General features: G+C 39.9%; 1 protein-coding gene across 1 annotated transcript; it reads left to right on the plus strand.

Moving 5' to 3' along the window:
- The first annotated feature begins 13,058 nt into the window (after positions 1-13,058).
- On the plus strand, positions 13,059-13,268 carry LOC115870168 (cytochrome b-c1 complex subunit 7-like). The gene has a single exon (XM_045289319.1). The coding sequence runs from the start codon at positions 13,059-13,061 to the stop codon at positions 13,266-13,268; it is 210 nt and encodes a 69-aa protein (XP_045145254.1).
- The last annotated feature ends 5,102 nt before the right edge of the window (positions 13,269-18,370 follow it).

An 18,370-nucleotide genomic window follows, 5' to 3' on the forward strand; every position in this document is an offset into this window, starting at 1 on the left:
AAGAAGCACACCAGCCTCTGTGATCATGAGGTGTCATTTGGACCGACTGGGTAACAGGCATCAGAAGACCTATAACAAACAAACAACAACCAAAAAACGCATATTATTGAGAACAAAGGGGGGTGGAGCAGAGACCCAAAGCCAACCTGTAAACAAGGGGACATCCCCTCACAGAGGGCTCACAGGGAAGGGATGAATCAACCAGGGCGCAGTAAAGCACGGATGAAACACACAATAAACTTCTGGTTCCCTGATGCTTCCTCACTCCCCACTATCATGACCCTAGGCCTGCCTTTCACTGTGGGTCAGACTAGAGCATGTGCACGGGTCCAGAGAAGAGAACTCATGATACACGTGGTCCAGGAACAGGAGTGGGAATAGAGATACCAGAAGGGTTGGGGGGAGGCGGGAGTGGAGGGAAGGAAGGCGGAACTGACCACAATGATTGGCACATAACCACACACTCACCTTCATGAGGACAAACAATAGAAACCATGGGGGAAGGGAGGCAGCAGTCAATGTAATATGTGAAAATAATAATAATTTATAATTTATCAAGAGGTTATGAGGTGGGGTGAGAGAGGGGAGAAAAAGAGCAGCTGATACTAAGGGCTCAATAGAAAGCAAATGTCTAGAAAAGAATGATGGGGACATATGTGCAAATATACTTGATACAATTGATGTATGGATTGTTATAAGAATTGTAAGAGCCTTCAATAAAAGGATCTTTTAATTAAAAACAAAAACAAAAAACAGCCATGCACCCATTTTTTCTTACAATGACCACATCAGAAAGGTGAGTATCATACCATGCCTCCTTATTAGAACAGTGTTTTTGTGTTGAGGGAAGACTTAAGTAAAGACCTGAGGCCCATCTGCTACCTTAGTGCTTTAACATGTAAATTATATATACATAGACTAATGACCCTATCTTAATGTATTCATATATTTACATATATATGTCTATATGTATACCTTTTTATATAGTTTTTACTTCCTAGTTCTTTCCTTCCTCTATTTCCTTTTACTTTCCTCCTGCCCTAATCTCAGGACCACCCTTCATTCAACTCTTGTTAACTACTCTGCGCTGCATTTACAATTGATCCGACACCCGCAGGCACTCTACACCCTCCTCACTGTGGATTTAGATGCCCTGCTTTTCCTCCAACCTCACTCTCCTCCCCTGCCTCCTGCTCTCCCATGCTCCCCCATACCACATGCCCCATTGTCTACTCCTTGGTATTGTTTATATTGCCAATCTTACGTAGATAGACGTGACAAAAATAAAAATAAATTAAACAAACAAACAAAAGCACAGCCTATAAATAGTTTCAGGTCTAACTATTGCCCTTTATGAATATCTTCCAACCAGGTCAGGTGAGGTGCCAAGTACTGCCCCCGAGCCAGACATCCATTTTCAGGGTTCCTCAGGAACTTAGTGACTTTCTCCCATTGATCTGTTCATGATTCACCTCATTGTGGGGAGGGGTGGTGTTCAGACCAGACACACTTCTTGTACGTTGTCTCTGGTGTTGTAAACGGTAGCCCTGTGGGCCAGTGAGGGGATGCTGTGTCTCTTACTCAGGCCGACCCTTGGGTCCTCTCTGTGAATTGGCTTCTTTGAGTAAGGGTGTCGGCCTCGAGGCTTGGGGAGCCAGGATGGGGTCTTCTCTCTTTTCTCTCTCTTTACCCCTTAATTTGCTCTCATGTAGACAGGACAGACTAACTACTCTCCCCACTCTGTTTCTTCAGTGATGTCCTTTAAAGCACATTCTCCTGGGGGACAGAGGGCGGGATATGGGTGTCAACATGGTTCAGATTGGGGCCAGCCCCATAGTCCTCTTCTTAATGTGCTGCTCCATGCAGGTAGTTGTCCTCAAGGCTTGGCTCACTGGAATAAGGTCCCTCTCTCCCTTCTCTGTGGAGGCATAAATAATACCCTCACAATAGGTGGATTAGTGCCTTGCTCCATCCCCCAAGCCAGCATCCTTTTCTTCTTTCTTCTTCTTCCTTCCTCCCTCTGTCGTCCTTAAGGACATGGGAGAAGTGAGAAAGGTATATTTAAGCCCCGATGCCACCTGCATCTTCTAGAGCTCTTTTAAACAGTGAACGCATGTCTACTTATCTTTATGATGCTACTCCTGTGACCTGGAAAAGTGGAGTATCCCTCTCACTGGCTCTCCTGCATTGATTTCTGTGGAGTCCCTCCAGTGTATGTTACTCAGTCACCATTTTATCGCCTTTCGCCCTTGCTTTTGTTTGTTTTTTCCTTCTTTTACTGGGGGCTCTTATATCTCTTATCACAATCCATAATTCATCCAGTGTGTCAAGTATGTTTGCACATATGCTGCCATCATCATTTTCAAAGCATTCTCTTCCTGCATTAGCCCATGATATCAGCTCCCCATTTCTTCCCTCTCCTTGACCTCTTGCCCTCCCTCACAAACCCTTGGTAAGTTCTAAATTATTATTTTCTTTCTTTTTAAAAAATAATTTTATTGGGGGCTCATACAACTCTTGTCTTATCACAATCTAGATTATTATTTTCATATCATACATTATCCTCTGTCACCCCTCACCCACTTTTCTGTTTTTCATCCCCCTGGGAGGGGGTTATAGATTAATCCTTGTGATCAATCCCCCTCCCCCCTTCCTTGAATTCTTCTGGCATCTCCACTCTTGTTGTCCCTGAGGGGTTTATCTATCCTGGATTCACTGCATTGGGGGCTCTTATCTGTGGCAGGGTGCATGCTCTGGTCTAATCTGATTTGTAAAGCAGAATTGAGGTCATGATAGTGGGGTGAAGGAAGCACCAAAGAACTAGAGGAAAGTAGTGTGTTTCATCGGTGCTATACTGCCCCCTGACTGGCTCATCTCTTCCCTGTGACCCTTCTGTGAAGGGATGTCCAATTATCTACAGAAGGGCATTGGGTCTCCACTCCATGCCCCCCTCCCCACCATTCACATTGGGTATGATTTTGTTCTGGGTTTAAGATGCCTGATACCTGATCCCATTGACACACTTGCTTTCACTTTTTATAGTACACTTTGCACTTTGTAAGTTACAGAAGAAAGGTTAATAAGTACACTTAGAAATGTCTGTCTCTCTTCATAATTGTAAATGAGTATAACTCATACATTCCTTCATCATTTTCTTTTTATTACAATACATCAGTTATCATTAAGTTGAGAATTCATTCATTCTCCTGCTCTACGTGTTCCTGATGTCTACCCTCTCATTAGATCAGGAAAAACACTAATGGGTTGGATTGACAATAATGGCCTGAAACATATCAACTATAATAAGGATAATGTAGGGCCAGGTTATATTTCCATCTGTTGTACTAGCTAGAAGTCAAAAATGTTTCTAAAAAGAACCCAAAGAAAATTTATCTTCTACTTAACATGAAATCTAGGGCAAAAGACAAAGAAGGAAACCCAAAGTAAGAGAATAAACAGATTTAAAGGACTGGGTTTCAAAAAGCATGGTGCATCTACTCTTTGACAAGAAAGAAGACTTAGATGATGCTGATCCATAATTACTACTCATTTTGACTAGGGCAACTATAGATGGACCCTAACAGAATGGGAATAAAATAAGGAATACAATCTCAGATGTTTTTAAAAAAAAAAATCTTGATTTTAATAAGCATAGTAACGACTAGAGGTCTCACCAGAACTATTGCCCTTATATACTCTCTAAAGTTGAAAAAAACTATACTCTGGTTTCACCCTTTAGCTAAATAATAGAATGACTTACAAAATAAGAATATAAAGAGTCAGTACAAGTTAAAAAATCATCTCTCTGAGATGAAATGATCAGCAATTACTTTAAAGCAAAGATGAGAAGGTAAGCATGCAGGGAAAGTAAATTTCTGAAACTAGAAAAATTGAAGTAAAATAATGGGAATATTCACACATTGTGAAAATATAACCAATGGCATGGAATAATTGTGTAGAAATTGCTAAATGGAAACATAATATGGTGTGTAAATTTTTAATTAAAAAACTATTTGACATGCATTTATAAATTGCTGGATGGTTTCAAATATGTTCTTTTTCAACTCTTATTCCTTGTGTGCTATCAGTGACAAAGAAAACAGCCAATATCCTACCATTTCCTCCACAAAGTCAGGTGCACAGCTGCCTGGAAGTACTTAGCATAAACTTTCAATATAATAAGAAACTTTTATGATTGATAAGTATGTAAATGAAGACTGTAGGGAGATTGTCTAATATCCTAATTTGGCCAAAGAAGCTGGATCTCAGTCTTGAGGTTATAAACTCAAAAACGAACCAACCAATCACCAAATGCAGTGCTGTGAAGTCAATTTGGACTCATGGCAGGGCAGAGCTGCCCCTGTGGGTTTCAGAGACTATAACTTTTTAGGGAAAAAGAAAAATCTAATCTTTCTCCCACGAAGCAGCTGGTGGTTTTGAACTGCTAACCTCATGATTTGCAGCCCATGCATAGTCCATATCCCACCAGGGTTTATTTCCAATAGAAAGGAAATGATGTTTTTCAGGCTGTACTAGAAAGGAGAAATGTAAATTAAAAAACGAAACAAATAATTGCAGTGTAAATTTCTACAAATACAATGTTACAGAAGTATTAACGATGATTAAAATAGACTTACTGTAGGAAAGCTAGATTTGTGTGGGATTGGCAGACGCCTCAAGTCGTTTCTGTCTAGAAACATCACTCTGAACAAGATAATCAAGCACAGTCTAGTTCTGTTCCATTCGTGCTATGTTCATGCCCGAGTCCATTGCTGTAATCTTTCACTCCGACGGAGCGCCTTCCTCTTTCTCACCCTTCACTTTACAAAGCCTGAGCTCCTTCTCTAGGAATGTGTCCTTGATAACTTGTCCAAAAGAGATGTGATGAAAACTTACCAGCTTTGGTGCTAAGAAGTATTCTAACTGTATCCCTTGTGAGAGAGATGTGTTTGTTTCTCTGGCCTCCCATGGTATATTTAATACTTTTTTATAACGCCATAATTCAAAGGCATCAGTTCAGCCCACTGGGAGAAGACAGAGCTCTGTCTGGAGCCAGCAGGGCACCAGTGGAGGAGCGCGCCAGTGGAGAGCGGCTGCCAGCGGAATGGCACACAGGAGTTATTGAAAGGGCTATCACGAGGACTCCAGGAAGATGGCTCGCTGTGTGATCTCCAGATTGATGGGTGAGGAGACCTAGTCGGAGGACCACACATGTGACCAAATCTTGCAGCATCCCAGGGTTCTTGTATCAGTTCTCCCACAGAGAAAGCAGCTGTGCTCATAACTTGCACATTCCCATTTCACGGCACTCGCTCGTGCTTTGCCTCCTTTGTGTGTCGGGTGGCAACTCCCAGCCTCTTCCACTTTACCTGCCACCCCCCATCCCCCATCTCTGGTTCTGTGGCTTGCAAGAAGGAAGGTGGCCCAGGATAGTCTAGCTTTCAGAGGTATCTCACGGATGTCCTAGTGGACTCCTGGAAGGTCTGGACGCTGGAATCCCTGGCGGCCTGCAAAACAGAGTTCCCATTGGGGATAATCCCTATCCGAGGCAGATCTCCCGTCCCTGGTGGCAGGAGTGTGAAGGCTCTGCAGATAAGAGTCCCAGATCTTGCCCTGGTGAGACAGAGGTGTGCCTGGAACCCACAGCACAGCAAGTTCCAGGAGGCTGTTAGATTTGTTCCTATTTTCTTTTGAGAAAGGACATACAAGATTCCTTCCCCCAACAAAGGAAAAGGAACCTGGCATTTCCTGGTTTCTCTACAACTTTCCTGCCACAAATTAGGTAGCCTGCAGAACAGGGAGCCCTTAGCAAGGTCCTTAGCAAGATCACGCTATGATCAGAATTAAACTAGGGCAACAAAGCCACAGAAACGCATATATGTGTGTGTGCGTGTGCGTGTGTGTGTGTGTGTGTGCGCGCGTGTGTATGTACACACGCGCGCACACACATATATATGAGTTTTATATAGAGGGTAAGTGCACACGCAGAAAGCATCCCAACCCAGTGCTGTCCAAGCCCATAAGTCCAAAAGTAACCCATATGCCGAATACTGATCTACAAAGTCCTCCTCAATCTCTCAGGCACACGAAATGATACCCACTGGAGGAGGAAAGCCAAATCAGTGAGCGTGTAAGCAGCTCAGCGCTGGCAGGGGTCTCCACATGGCTGCTCCAGCACCCAGGGCTGATTCAGGGTAGGTCCATGTGGCTTCGCCTCAGAGATACGTCATAGGAAGTGAGCCTTGCAAGCTAAAGCAGGAAACTGGCTACGGCAGCTGCACCCTGGTCTGGCCACCAAAAAACAAGAGACCCGAGAATGAGAAAGGCGAGGCTCACAGAGCCATTTATCTCTCTGCTCTTCAGTTAATCCCACATGTGGTTATCAGCCAGGTTGGCACAATAAACCTTAACTATCTCAACCCCTCTTCCCTGGGACATCTATTGTAAGAGCACATTTCCACCCTAGAACCACATGTAAGAAGTGGATAGTTCTGAGCTGTGCAGGAATCCACTATTATAAACACAATTACAGAAGGACGACACTCTCTCTACAAAATATACAGGGTCGATAAGGGACTCTGTTAGATTCAATATATTCTTCCTTACCCCAACTGCTATAACCACTGGAATCTTAATACACACTCTCTCTCAACAAGTAATATCGCATCTACCATAACTCTCTTCTCTAATGCATTAACAATTATTATGCTTAATGGGAAACCTTCCTTTGATAAATACCACCACTTAAACCTTACTCCTGAGCACCTATATACTATCCACCTTTCACCCAATTAACATACCCTCCTCATCTACACACGTTTTCTAGCACCTATCTGATCCTCCCCTAACCTGAAGAGTCAGCCCCTTCCCCGCACATTCCAGAATACTATGCACTACCTTCAGCTCAACCAAGATGCCATGGATACAGCAGCCAAAACAAGCAGCTACCACACAAAAAATGGAGAAAACCAAAGTCAATTACTAAAGTTGACCCAAACCCAGTGATTTTCACAGAAGAAACAGCCCCTGAGCTGCCAGAAAAGAATGCATGAGAATATTGCTTAGGCCATACAAAAAATTAGGGGATCAATCCCCAAACTAATGAAAAACTGAGACACTAGAGTCCTTACTCCAAAGGAAAATCCAGGAATTAAGGGTTGACATCACAAAAATAAGTAAAAGAGGAATGATCTAAACAATACAATGGAAGAAATGAAAAACCGAATGAACGATCTCATAGATAACCAAGCAGAGTTCAGGAAACAAGAGAATCAATCAAACAGAAAAGCAAAAGAATCTGAAGAAAGACTGAGAACGATGTGGGGTTCCATGAAGTGAAATAATATGTGAATTGTTGGGGTACCTGAACAGGAAGAAATAAATAAGCCTACAGTTAAAATATTAAGGGAATCTTGGAAGAAAATGTCCCCATTATCACAAAGGAGGAGGACGATAACCATTCAGGAAGTGGAGAGAACACCAATTAGATGACCTCCCCCCTCCCCACCCCCCACCCCCACATCACCACCACCACCACCACCAAAAACACATAAAAAATTTAGTAGTCAAATATCTAATTTCAATGAAAAGGAGAGAATCATGAGAGAAGATAATGAGTAAGAAAACAGTCAAATATAAAGGTAAACAGATTGGAAGCTCTAACCTAGCCTCAGAGACAGTTAATTAAAGTTTATTGTGCCAACCTGGCCAATGACGACATGTGGGGTTAATTGAAGGGCAGAGAGATTAATAGCTCAGTGAGCCTTGCCTTTCCAGTTCTCCAGTGTCTTGCTTTGTGATGGTTGGACCAAGGTGCAGTTGCCTTAGCAGTTCCCTGCTTCAGCTGGCAAGGCTCACTTCCTGCAAGACATCCCTGAGGAGAAGCCACATGGACCTACCCCATGCAGCCCTGTGTGCTGGAGCAGCCATGAGGAGACCCGGGCCAGGGCTGAGATGCTTACCCATTCACTCATTCGGCTTTCCTCCTGCAGTTGGCATCATGGCGTGTGTTTTGGGCGATGAAGGAGAACTTTGTGGATTGGTGTCAGACATATGAGCTAATGTTGGACTTGTGGGCTTGGGCAGCACTGGGTTGGGATATTTTCTTGATGTGCACTTACCCTTTATATAAAACTCTCTCTTATACATATGAGTTTCTGTGGATTTGTTTCTCTAATGTACCCAGACTAACACAGAGATCATGCAGGGGAAAAAAAACCCTGGAGCAATGTATTCCAAAAAGACAACACTTGCGATCCAAGAATCCTTTATACAGCAATGTTCTCTACCAAACTTGAAGGAGAAATAAACATTTTCTCAAATAAAGAAACATTTAGAGAATTTGTAAAAATGAAACCAGCATTACAAAAAATATTTTCAAATTCTTTATGGGCAGAAAACCAAGAACCACAGCACACAAACATGATACCATCACAGGGTGTCACACCTCCCAGAAACCAAAACATGGAAAATAGTACCCCAAACACTACAGATCCAACAGAGAAACAACGACAAGAATTAACTCCTCAAACATACACATCACCCTATAAAGGAGAAAAAAAGGAAAATAATGAACATAAATAGTATGAGATGACAGCAACAAATCTACATTTACATTTCACTGAATATGAATGGTTCAAACACACCTGTTGAATGACCAAGAGTAGCAGACTGGATGAGACAACAACATCCATCATTCTGCTACCTTCAAGAAACACATCTCAAATTCATAGACAAAAATATACTGACAGTCAACGGACAATGAAAACTTTACCAAGCTATTGGCAATAAAAATAAATTAAAAGAGAAGCAGGGCTCAATGCTAATCTCTGACAAAATAGAGCTAAAGGACCATGGTATAATGGGATGTAAGAATGAGCATTACATAATGCTCATGGGATCAATTGAGCAGTAACCCATTAAGATAATAAACAGATCTGCATCTAACAAAAGACCCTCAAAATTCATCAAATGAATCCTCAAAGAAGTGATTACAAACTTCATATGATAAAGAATGGAGCCCTGGATAGACAAAGCACTCCTCAAGAACAAAGTAGGCAGTCTTGCATTATGTGACCTCAAAGCCTACTATACAACCACAATTGTCAAGACAATCTGGTAATGGTATAATGATAAATACTCTGACAAATGGATCAGGACAGTAAACCCAGAAATAAAAATATCCATATACAGACAAAGGATTTTTGACAAAAGCCACCCCCCCAAAAAAATATTAAATGGGAAGGAAACACTCTCTCCAATAAATGGTCTTGAAAAAGCTGAACATCCCTTTGCAGAAGAATGAAACAAGAGCCATATCTCACTCCATGTGCAAAAACAAACTCAAGGTGGATCCAAGACCTAAGTGTAAAACCCAAAGCTATCAGGAGCATCAATGAGAAAATAGGGACAAACCCAGGAGACCAAGTGCAGGGAATACACGAGCTATCAGAAATCAAAAAGAAATACACTCCATGAAAGATAAAATGGATGAATGGGACCTATCAAAAATAAAACACTTGTTTACATCAAAAGAGTAAAAGAGAGCTCACACATTTGGAAAAGATATTTAGAAACACTATAACAGAGGAAGGACTAATTACCCAAATCTACAGAATTTATCAAACTTATAAGAAAAAATTAACAGCCCTCTGAAAAAAGTGGACCTGAACAGACACATCACAAAGGATGACACTTGAATGGCTAATAAACACATGAGGAAATCCTCCCAGTCATTAGCCATTCAAGACATACAAGTCAAAACAACCACTAGATACCAACGAACACCCAAAACTGTACCCCAATTAAAAAAATAAAATGAGAACAATAAATGTTGGAGAGGGTATGTTGAGCTATTCACTGATGATGGACTTGTAAATATGTACGGTCACTGGGAAAGGCATTATGGTGATAACTAAGACAGCAAATAAACTACCATATGATCCAGTAATACATTTACTGGGCATATACCCTAAAGAAATAAGGAACAGATCATGAACAGATGTTTGCTCCCCCATGTTCATTGTAGCACAGTTCAAAATCACAAGAAGCTGGAAACACCCTAAACTCCCATCAATAGAAGAGTGGATAAAAACTTCTGGTACAAACATACAATGGAATACTATGAATCCCTGAAAAATATAGCAATTATATCGTGAAACACCACAAGATGTGGAAGGATCTGGAAGACATTATGCTGAGTGAAGTTAGTCAAGTCCAAAATGACAAATACTGTATGAGTTCACTGCAGTAGGAAAAACCAGCAGAATGGGCATAAGTTCAAGCTTGTTGGGCACCGTCTTCAGCCTGGGGACCAGGCAGCCTGGTGAAGAGCTGGACCAGTGCCAACGAACCATTCATCATCTGCTCCAGTTAAGAGTAGCGTAGATCACCTGGCCAGAGGGCACCTCACAACAGTGGGATCAAACTGTTGGGGATGTTTTCTGCTGAGTGGTTGCTATGTGGATGAGGTCCCTCTGGATGAGGTCCCCCAGAGGGGCAGGCGAACTTCTCAGGGACCAGACTTACTGATGGGAGAGGCAGTGCAGGAGAGGGGAGAGGGAAAGGTCATCTGTGGGGGGAACATAGGTGCATGTCTGTTGAGGTGAGGAGAGAAAGGGCTGACTTCCAAGTGTGGGGAGGAGACACTGAGGATGCTCTTGGGAACAGTAGGTGGGAAGGGTCTTTGGTGGCATGCAGAGGGTGGGCAAACTTGTACTAGGACTTCTGGGGTATCCCCAGAACCGAGGCCTGGTGCCATGGAATGCGGGGACTCTGAATTCTGGATCTTTGGACCACCCAGCATATTCCAGAGGCTGCATCAGGGACCCCATGTGGGAACTCCTAAGGGTGAACTGGATTCTACCTCAGACACACTTGTCATCTGAGGATTTGAGCTGGAAACCATATGGTGTCTGAGGAAGCGGAAGTCAGCTGTACCAAGAGTTGTATACTGTTGGTTAGCAAAGAAGCCCTTTCTATATCAATGCCCTATAGCAGCAGTTCTCAACCTGTGGGTCGCGACCCCTTTGTGGGTCGAATGACACTTTCACAAGGGGTTTCCTGTTTCATAACAGTAGCAAAATTATGGTTATGAAGTAACACCAAAAATAATTTTATGGTTGGGGGTCACCACAACATGAAGAACTGTATTAAAGGGTGGAAGCATTAGGAAGGTTGAGAACCACTGCCCTATAGTATCATTCTGGGAATTCTGGGAAGGCCATTTTGTTATCGTGTTGCTTAACTTTGTTCATATTAGGGTGTATCACAGAGGTGCATCACCATCAAGGATCACCCTCTTGAAGTTGTATTGTTTCCCTGTTTTTCAGTAAATGAAACCCAGGGATACTGAGCCTATAGGAACAGCAAATAGAATAAGGGTTTCAGGGGAGGGGGGATACAATTAGGGTGGAGATAATAGGGAGATGATGTCAAGGAGTCCAGTAAGAAAAAGTATGTTTGGAGTCTGATCATGGAAGCAAATGTACAATTTTTTGACATGTTTGAACTATGGGACAATGTGGCATAGGTATTAACTCCCAAGTTACAGCAAATTTAAAAGATAAAAGGAAAGCTTAGATCAAGCAATGGATCTGGGGCTCACACTAAATCCTAGATCAACATAAGAACAGTTAGTTCTTACATCATGACCCTCAAAACTCGCCCTCAGGAAGGGACCATAGAAGATATGGGTAGCATAGCAACATGTGGCAAAGAATTTAGGTGGTGCCCAGCTATCAGATAAAATAGTGTCTGGGGTCTTAAGGGCTTATCTCCAAACATGCAGCCATCTAAGTGAGATGTCAACTAAGTCCACATGGAAGAAGTACACACCATCAGTCATGGCAGGATTGGAATCGATATAATTTGAAGTTGAAGGAGGAATCACTATCAGAGCCCAAATTGTGAGACTCCAGGGTTCGGAAGATGATGGATGACAGTGGGGGTCCAATTTTCATTGTGGAATTACAATGGAAATAAGCTCCAGATAACTCCCCTTTTCTAAAATGGAGTGATGGAATAAAAGTGGTAACTAAACAGAGAGCTTAGGAGAGAGGGGTACAGAAGACCAAAGGCATAAATCTGTCCTAAACAATTAAAACTTTGTCAGTAGATTCCCCACCTTGCAATGATTCAGGCTGGACTGATCTGGTTTTTAGTTTTTTTTTTGTATTTTTGCTTTGTATTGATTTGTTTGTTTGTTTGTAGAAGAGTATATCTCAGAGGTATTTGCCAATGGAGGTCACCTTCTTGAAGCTCCATTATATGCATTTCTATTTTCCAATATAGGAAACCCAGGAGTATTGAACCTACAGGGACTGTAAGTAGAATAAAGGTGTTTGGGGGAGAGGGTTACAGTGGTGGTGGGAGAGTGAAAGTGAGAGGATGGCAAGGGGTCCTTGTAGAAAAAGAATGGAAACTGATAGTGGTAGCAATTGTACACTTCTACTTGATGTGATTGAAATATGGATGATATGTTGGGTATATTAAATGCCAACGAATTAAAAAGAAAGAAAGTAGGAGAACAAAGGGTAAGGCTGACATAAAGAGAAAATATTGAATTTAAGTGAAGTCTAGAATATTGTGGCTGAAGGTAGATCACAATAGGTACATGAGTGTTTTCCATGTATGGATGTGCAATATTTTAAGAGATATTTTTAATGCATTGTTTTAAAAGTTAATCAAAAAGTGATTTTTCCTAATTAGATTGGAATAAATTATTCATTGTGCACTAAAACAAACAAAAAAGGCATAAACTCTCCAGTCTTTATTAATTATCCAGTTTTTGAATGCATATGAAGCAATTGAAAAGATTATGGTTTGGGACAGGCACATGTTAGTCCACTGAGTAATATATATATTATATATATTATATATTATATATATAGTCCACTGAGTAATATATATTATATATATAATACTTTGTATATCATATATAATACTATATAGATATATAATACTTTAACTAGAGTTAAAATGGTGGGCGGATCCATCGGTGACTAGATGGCATTCATTAATGATACTACAATGCTGCAGGATTCAATAAACTCGGGTTAATGCAAGTTGATACAACACAGGAGAACGGAGATGTTAAAGAAGCCCTAAGAGGGCTTCCTGAAAACCTTTATAATGACTGGATGTTTTGCATGAAGATAGCCTTGGATCTGACCACGAGGCAACAAATTTTGCCTAAAGAGCAGTGGACAAAATATGAGGCGGATAAATTCTACCTAGGACCATATCTGAACGAGGTGATTTGGAAATGAAAGAAAAAGAATGGGCCAAGAAGTGATCACGTCATTGAATTCAGTGAGTACAGCTGTCCTCAGAGTATTTTAATGAAGTTGATTAAACCTGAAATGCATTATTAATTTAAAACCCACTATAGGTTGCAAATACATTACTTTAAAAAATAGCTATTGGTGTTAAAAAAAAAAACACTTCAAATGAGTCTTTTGCAGTAGATTTGTCTACCACATTCCACTCTTGATTTCTTGGCTGTTGTTTCCATGGGCATCTTTGACAATTTTCATGTTTTCTCCGTTTATCATGATGCTTCATATTGGTCCAGTTATAAGGATTTTTGTTGTCTTTACAATGAATTCCAACTGGAGTGAAGGTTACAGTCTTTGATTTTCATCAGCAAGTCCCTTCAACAAGCAACGTGTGAATGCCAGGTTACTAATGAGTCTTTCTCCAATCTTGATGTTGATTTATTTTTCACATAGTGTAGTTTCTCAGATGATTTTTCAGCATACAGATTGAAAAAGTATGTGAAACAATCCCTTAACAGACCCTTTTCTTGTTTCAAACCATTTAGTCTCCCCTTGTTGTCTTCAAATGAGCTACACTTGGTGTATTTACAGTTTCTAGACAAGCACAATTTCGTGATCTGAAATTCCAAAATTTGTTCTAATCTACACAGTCAAATATCCGTGCACAGTCAATAAAACAGCAGTAAACATTGTTTTAATATTCCTCACTTTCAGCCATGATTTCTTCTTCCACATTGTCTTCTGAATCTGGCTAGACTTTCTGGAAATTTCCTGTCAATGTACTGCTGTACCCTGTTAAAAATTATCCTCAGCATAATTGTCTGGTATTTTGCCATAAAACTATTCTCTAAATTTTGTCCCCAAATATGGTAATTTATGATAATTATCTTTCCAGCAGTACATTGACAGGAACTGCCAGAAGTTCAGGCCAGATTCAGAAGAGGACATGGAAAAAGGAATGTCACTGCTGAGGTCCGATGGATGGTGGCTCAAAACAGAGAATCCCAGAAACATGTTTATTTGTGTTTCATTGATGATGCAAAGGCATTCAACTGTTTGCACCATAGTAAAATATGGATAGTCTTGAGAAGTTTGGGCACTGCAGAACACTTTATTGAAACTTGTTCATGGATCAGCAGTTGTGCGAACAGAATGAGGGAATACTGCATGGTATGAAATCAGGAAAAGTGTGCATAAGGGATGCATCCTATTACTATTTTTATTTAATCTATATGCTGAGCAAATCACCAGAGGAACTTGATTATATGAAGAAAAGTGTGGCATCAGGATTGGAGGAAGGCTTATTAACAATGTGTGGTATGTAAATGATGTAGCCATGCTTGCTGAGAGTAAGAAGGAATTGAAGCATTTCCTGTTAAAGATCAAATATTATAGCCTCCAGTGTGGATTACAGCTCAAAGTAAGGAAAACTAAACTCCTCACTACTGGATCAACAGATAACATCATGATAAATGGAGAAAAGGTTGAAATTGTCAAAGATTTTGTCTTACTTGGATCCACAATCAATACTCATGGAAGTAGCAGCCAAGAGATCAAACTAAGAGTTGTATTAGGTATATTTGTGCCACACATGTCTTTAGAGTATTGAAGGGCAAGGGTTTTACTTTGAGCACTAAGTTGCCTGGCATTTCCACTGCATGATATGTTTGTGAGAGTTGGACAATGAATGAGGAAGACCATAGAAGAGTACACTTATTTGAATTGTCATGCTGCAGAAGAATACGGAAAATACCATAGACTGTTAAATGACAAACTGACTTGTTTTGGAAGAAGCAAAGCTTCTAAGAGGTAAAGATGGCAAGACTTTGTCTTACATCCTTTGCACGTATTGTCAGGAGAGACCAGTTCTGGAGAAATGCATCGTGTGTGGAGTGGAGAGGTGGTACAAGAGAGGAAGGCATTCGAGGAGATGGGCTGACACAGTGGCTGCATCAAGGGGCTCAGCATAGAACAATTGTGAGGATGCCACGGGACTATGCGGTGCTTCCTTCTGGTGTGCTAGGGTCGCTATGGATCAGAGCTCACTGAATGGCACATAACAACAGGATAATCATCTGTGGGAACTTAAAAATATTACTTATACCAAAATTCCACCTTTGAGGTTATGATTCTCTAGATTTGAACTTGCGGTTGTGAACTTTTATTGCTAATAAACATCATCAATCATTCTGATGGGTGTGTAGGTTTGAGAATCACTAATTTATGGGGAAAAATTTAGGTCCCCTTTATCCCTCAATGTAAAGTATAAGCAGTTCCTGTTTTTCCTTTTCTCATCATCAGTCATTTTCCCTATTTATGCTGGTAGACAGCTCTTCTCATGGGTTCAAAAGGAGTCCACTAAAGGTTCTGTTTCCGTCAGTCAGAGATTTTGCATTGTCTTGATGTCAATCATACTTTCAGTAGTAATCTACGATCAATTTCACCTCTCCTGTCAAGCAGTTTTTATGACATCTACAATTTATGTGCACTTCTGAGAAAGGCATCAGTTTTAGACACTGTTTACAGGACTAAAATCCATCTCAAAATGCCATGCTAACAATGATTACCCCCAATCCTGTAGAGAAGTAGGTTGAACAGCAGTCTGGTGGCAACTCTCCCTATACAATGATCAGACAAACTCAGTGTGTTAGCCTGGGTAGACTAGAGAAACAAATCCATGGACACACACATATGTGTATAAGAAAGAGCAATTACAAGCGCAATTGAATAGTGAGAAAACATTGCAGCCCAGTCTAGATCAAGTTCATAAGTCTGATATTAGCCCATATGTCCGATACCAATCTATAAAGTCCTCTTCAGACTCATCAAACACATGCAATGACGCTGAATGTAGAAGATCAGAGGCCAGTGGGTAGAAAGTCTTTGGATCCAGTAGCATTGGAAACATTTCAGCGCTGGCAGGGGTCTCTGCATGGCTTCTCCAGCACCCAGGACTGCAGCAGGGTGAGTCCATGTGTCTTGTCAGCTGCTATGTCTCCCAGGGTGTGAGCAGAGAGTCTCCCACCACCAAGGAGGAAAAATATCAGAATTCCCAGAATCCTTAGGGGAAGACTATGCCCACACAGAAGCCTCATTCGCTATGAACTGATTGACAGGCTAGACTCCACCCCTATATGCTAAATCCTTAAACTGACCATTATATAACTACCACACTCCACTCAGCATTTTAGATTTATTTTTCCAAAATGATTGAGCAAATATACATCTCTAAGTCCAAAAGAATTTTGACTTATAAATAAAAATCTATTAAGAATTATTCTGTCAGCAATATATAAAATAATATTCTAATGTGTAGATTAAAAAGAACTTTTAATAGCAAAGTTCTGGTAATTTATTATTTAACTAAAATATACAATCATATCTGTAATAGAATCTAAAACCTCAACTCTTAAATGAAGTAAATATGACTCAGACATTCTGGTCATTTATTTGGGGAGCAACTCTTTTGTTAGCAGCATGAGCACATAAAAATAGTGGTCCTTTCACTACGCATGACGGTACTTTGTTTTGTGGCACTTGCTGCTTCTTTTTGTCCCCAATTATGTAATTAATAAGTAATAAAGTAATTTTAAATATTCTGTGCACCCCAACACTCATGAATAAAAAAATATACTCATATTCCTTTTGTTATTGGATGTGACCAAGTCCATTCTGACTCATAACCATCCCCTGTGACAGAGTAAATCTTCCCTAGTGGGTTGCCTAGGCTGTAATCTTTCCGGAAGCAGATCAAGGAGTAAGTTCAAACCTACAGCCTTTCAGTTAGCGCTTATTAGAACTATGTAAGTTGCACTGTAAAGATATTGAAGAATCATCCAAACTATTCTGAGTTATTTTAAACTCACATTACCTTGATTAATTTTGCCTTATAATCATTATAATAGATCCAGTTAATGCTAAAGCATAAACCACAACGGTTATATAAATATCCTAAGTTATGTATCCATCTTTTTTTCAGTTACATAATTATTGTAAAGCTTTTAATGTAGTATTTCTGTTTCACCTTATATTGCAATTGCTTATAAAGCTTTTTTACCCATCTTGACAATAACTGGGGTGGTTGTTTGCACTACTTGAATTACTTTATCCCAACCACGACCATGTTCTCCAGACTCAGAGAGAAGAAACATCAATCATTGCACCCAAATCTAAACATCGTTAGAGGATTTCCAAGTATATTATCATTCAGAACAAGTTTAATTAAAAATATCTGTCTACTATTCTCTATAGTTTTAAAATTGCTAAGCAAATATAATCCTGCTACCTACTTTACACATCTTTTCTAATTCCTTATCATAACTTATTTCCTTACTCTGAGACCACTCTATCCCCAATCTTTGCTTTGTGCCTTGTAGAAAGCAGTTCATTCTCACTCTGATCATTTTTGTTCTTTTGGCTCTCTCCCCTTTCCATAAATATTCACCATGTATGTCCATAGAACTAGTCACACATTTGATAATCAGTTAAACAGTGTTAAAAGGAGAGAGAAAAGACAATAAGTGGCTGTCTGATATTCAATGATCAGGAAGAACAGAAAGACTTGGAAACAAATGACTGTGTGACCTTATCCACAAAAATGTGCAATGATAGATATTGTCAGATCTTAAACTTGAAATGCTGGCCATCTTAAAAGTATAAATGATTCCTTAAAATATATTGAATATGCATTATAAAATATAAATTGTATAAAGAATGATATAAATAAAGATTATGACCTTCTGTAGGGGACAATCTATTTCATACTGTGAGATTAATATATTTCTAAATAAACTAATTTTTATGTAGACATACATATATATTTACATATACATGTGTATATATTAGTCTGCATCTGTTTGTAACACACATATATATGTACACAGTATTATTTTCTTTCTTTCTTCCCTATATCCAAAGCTCCAAAAATTGAATTAAATTTAAAAAGATGATTGGTGACAATATATTTCTATAATAATAGAATAAGCAAGTCTAGAATTGTTTTAAGAAGAGAAATAGAGAGAGAGAGAAGAAAAAGAGAATTCTATTAATATTGTATACGGGATATCAAATTTTTACTCATACTTGAATGTTCA

Source organism: Echinops telfairi, unplaced genomic scaffold (assembly GCF_000313985.2).
Source record: "Echinops telfairi isolate 266 unplaced genomic scaffold, ASM31398v2 ScPeMD7_2;HRSCAF=8, whole genome shotgun sequence".
In the NCBI taxonomy this organism is placed as follows: Eukaryota; Metazoa; Chordata; class Mammalia; order Afrosoricida; family Tenrecidae; genus Echinops; species Echinops telfairi.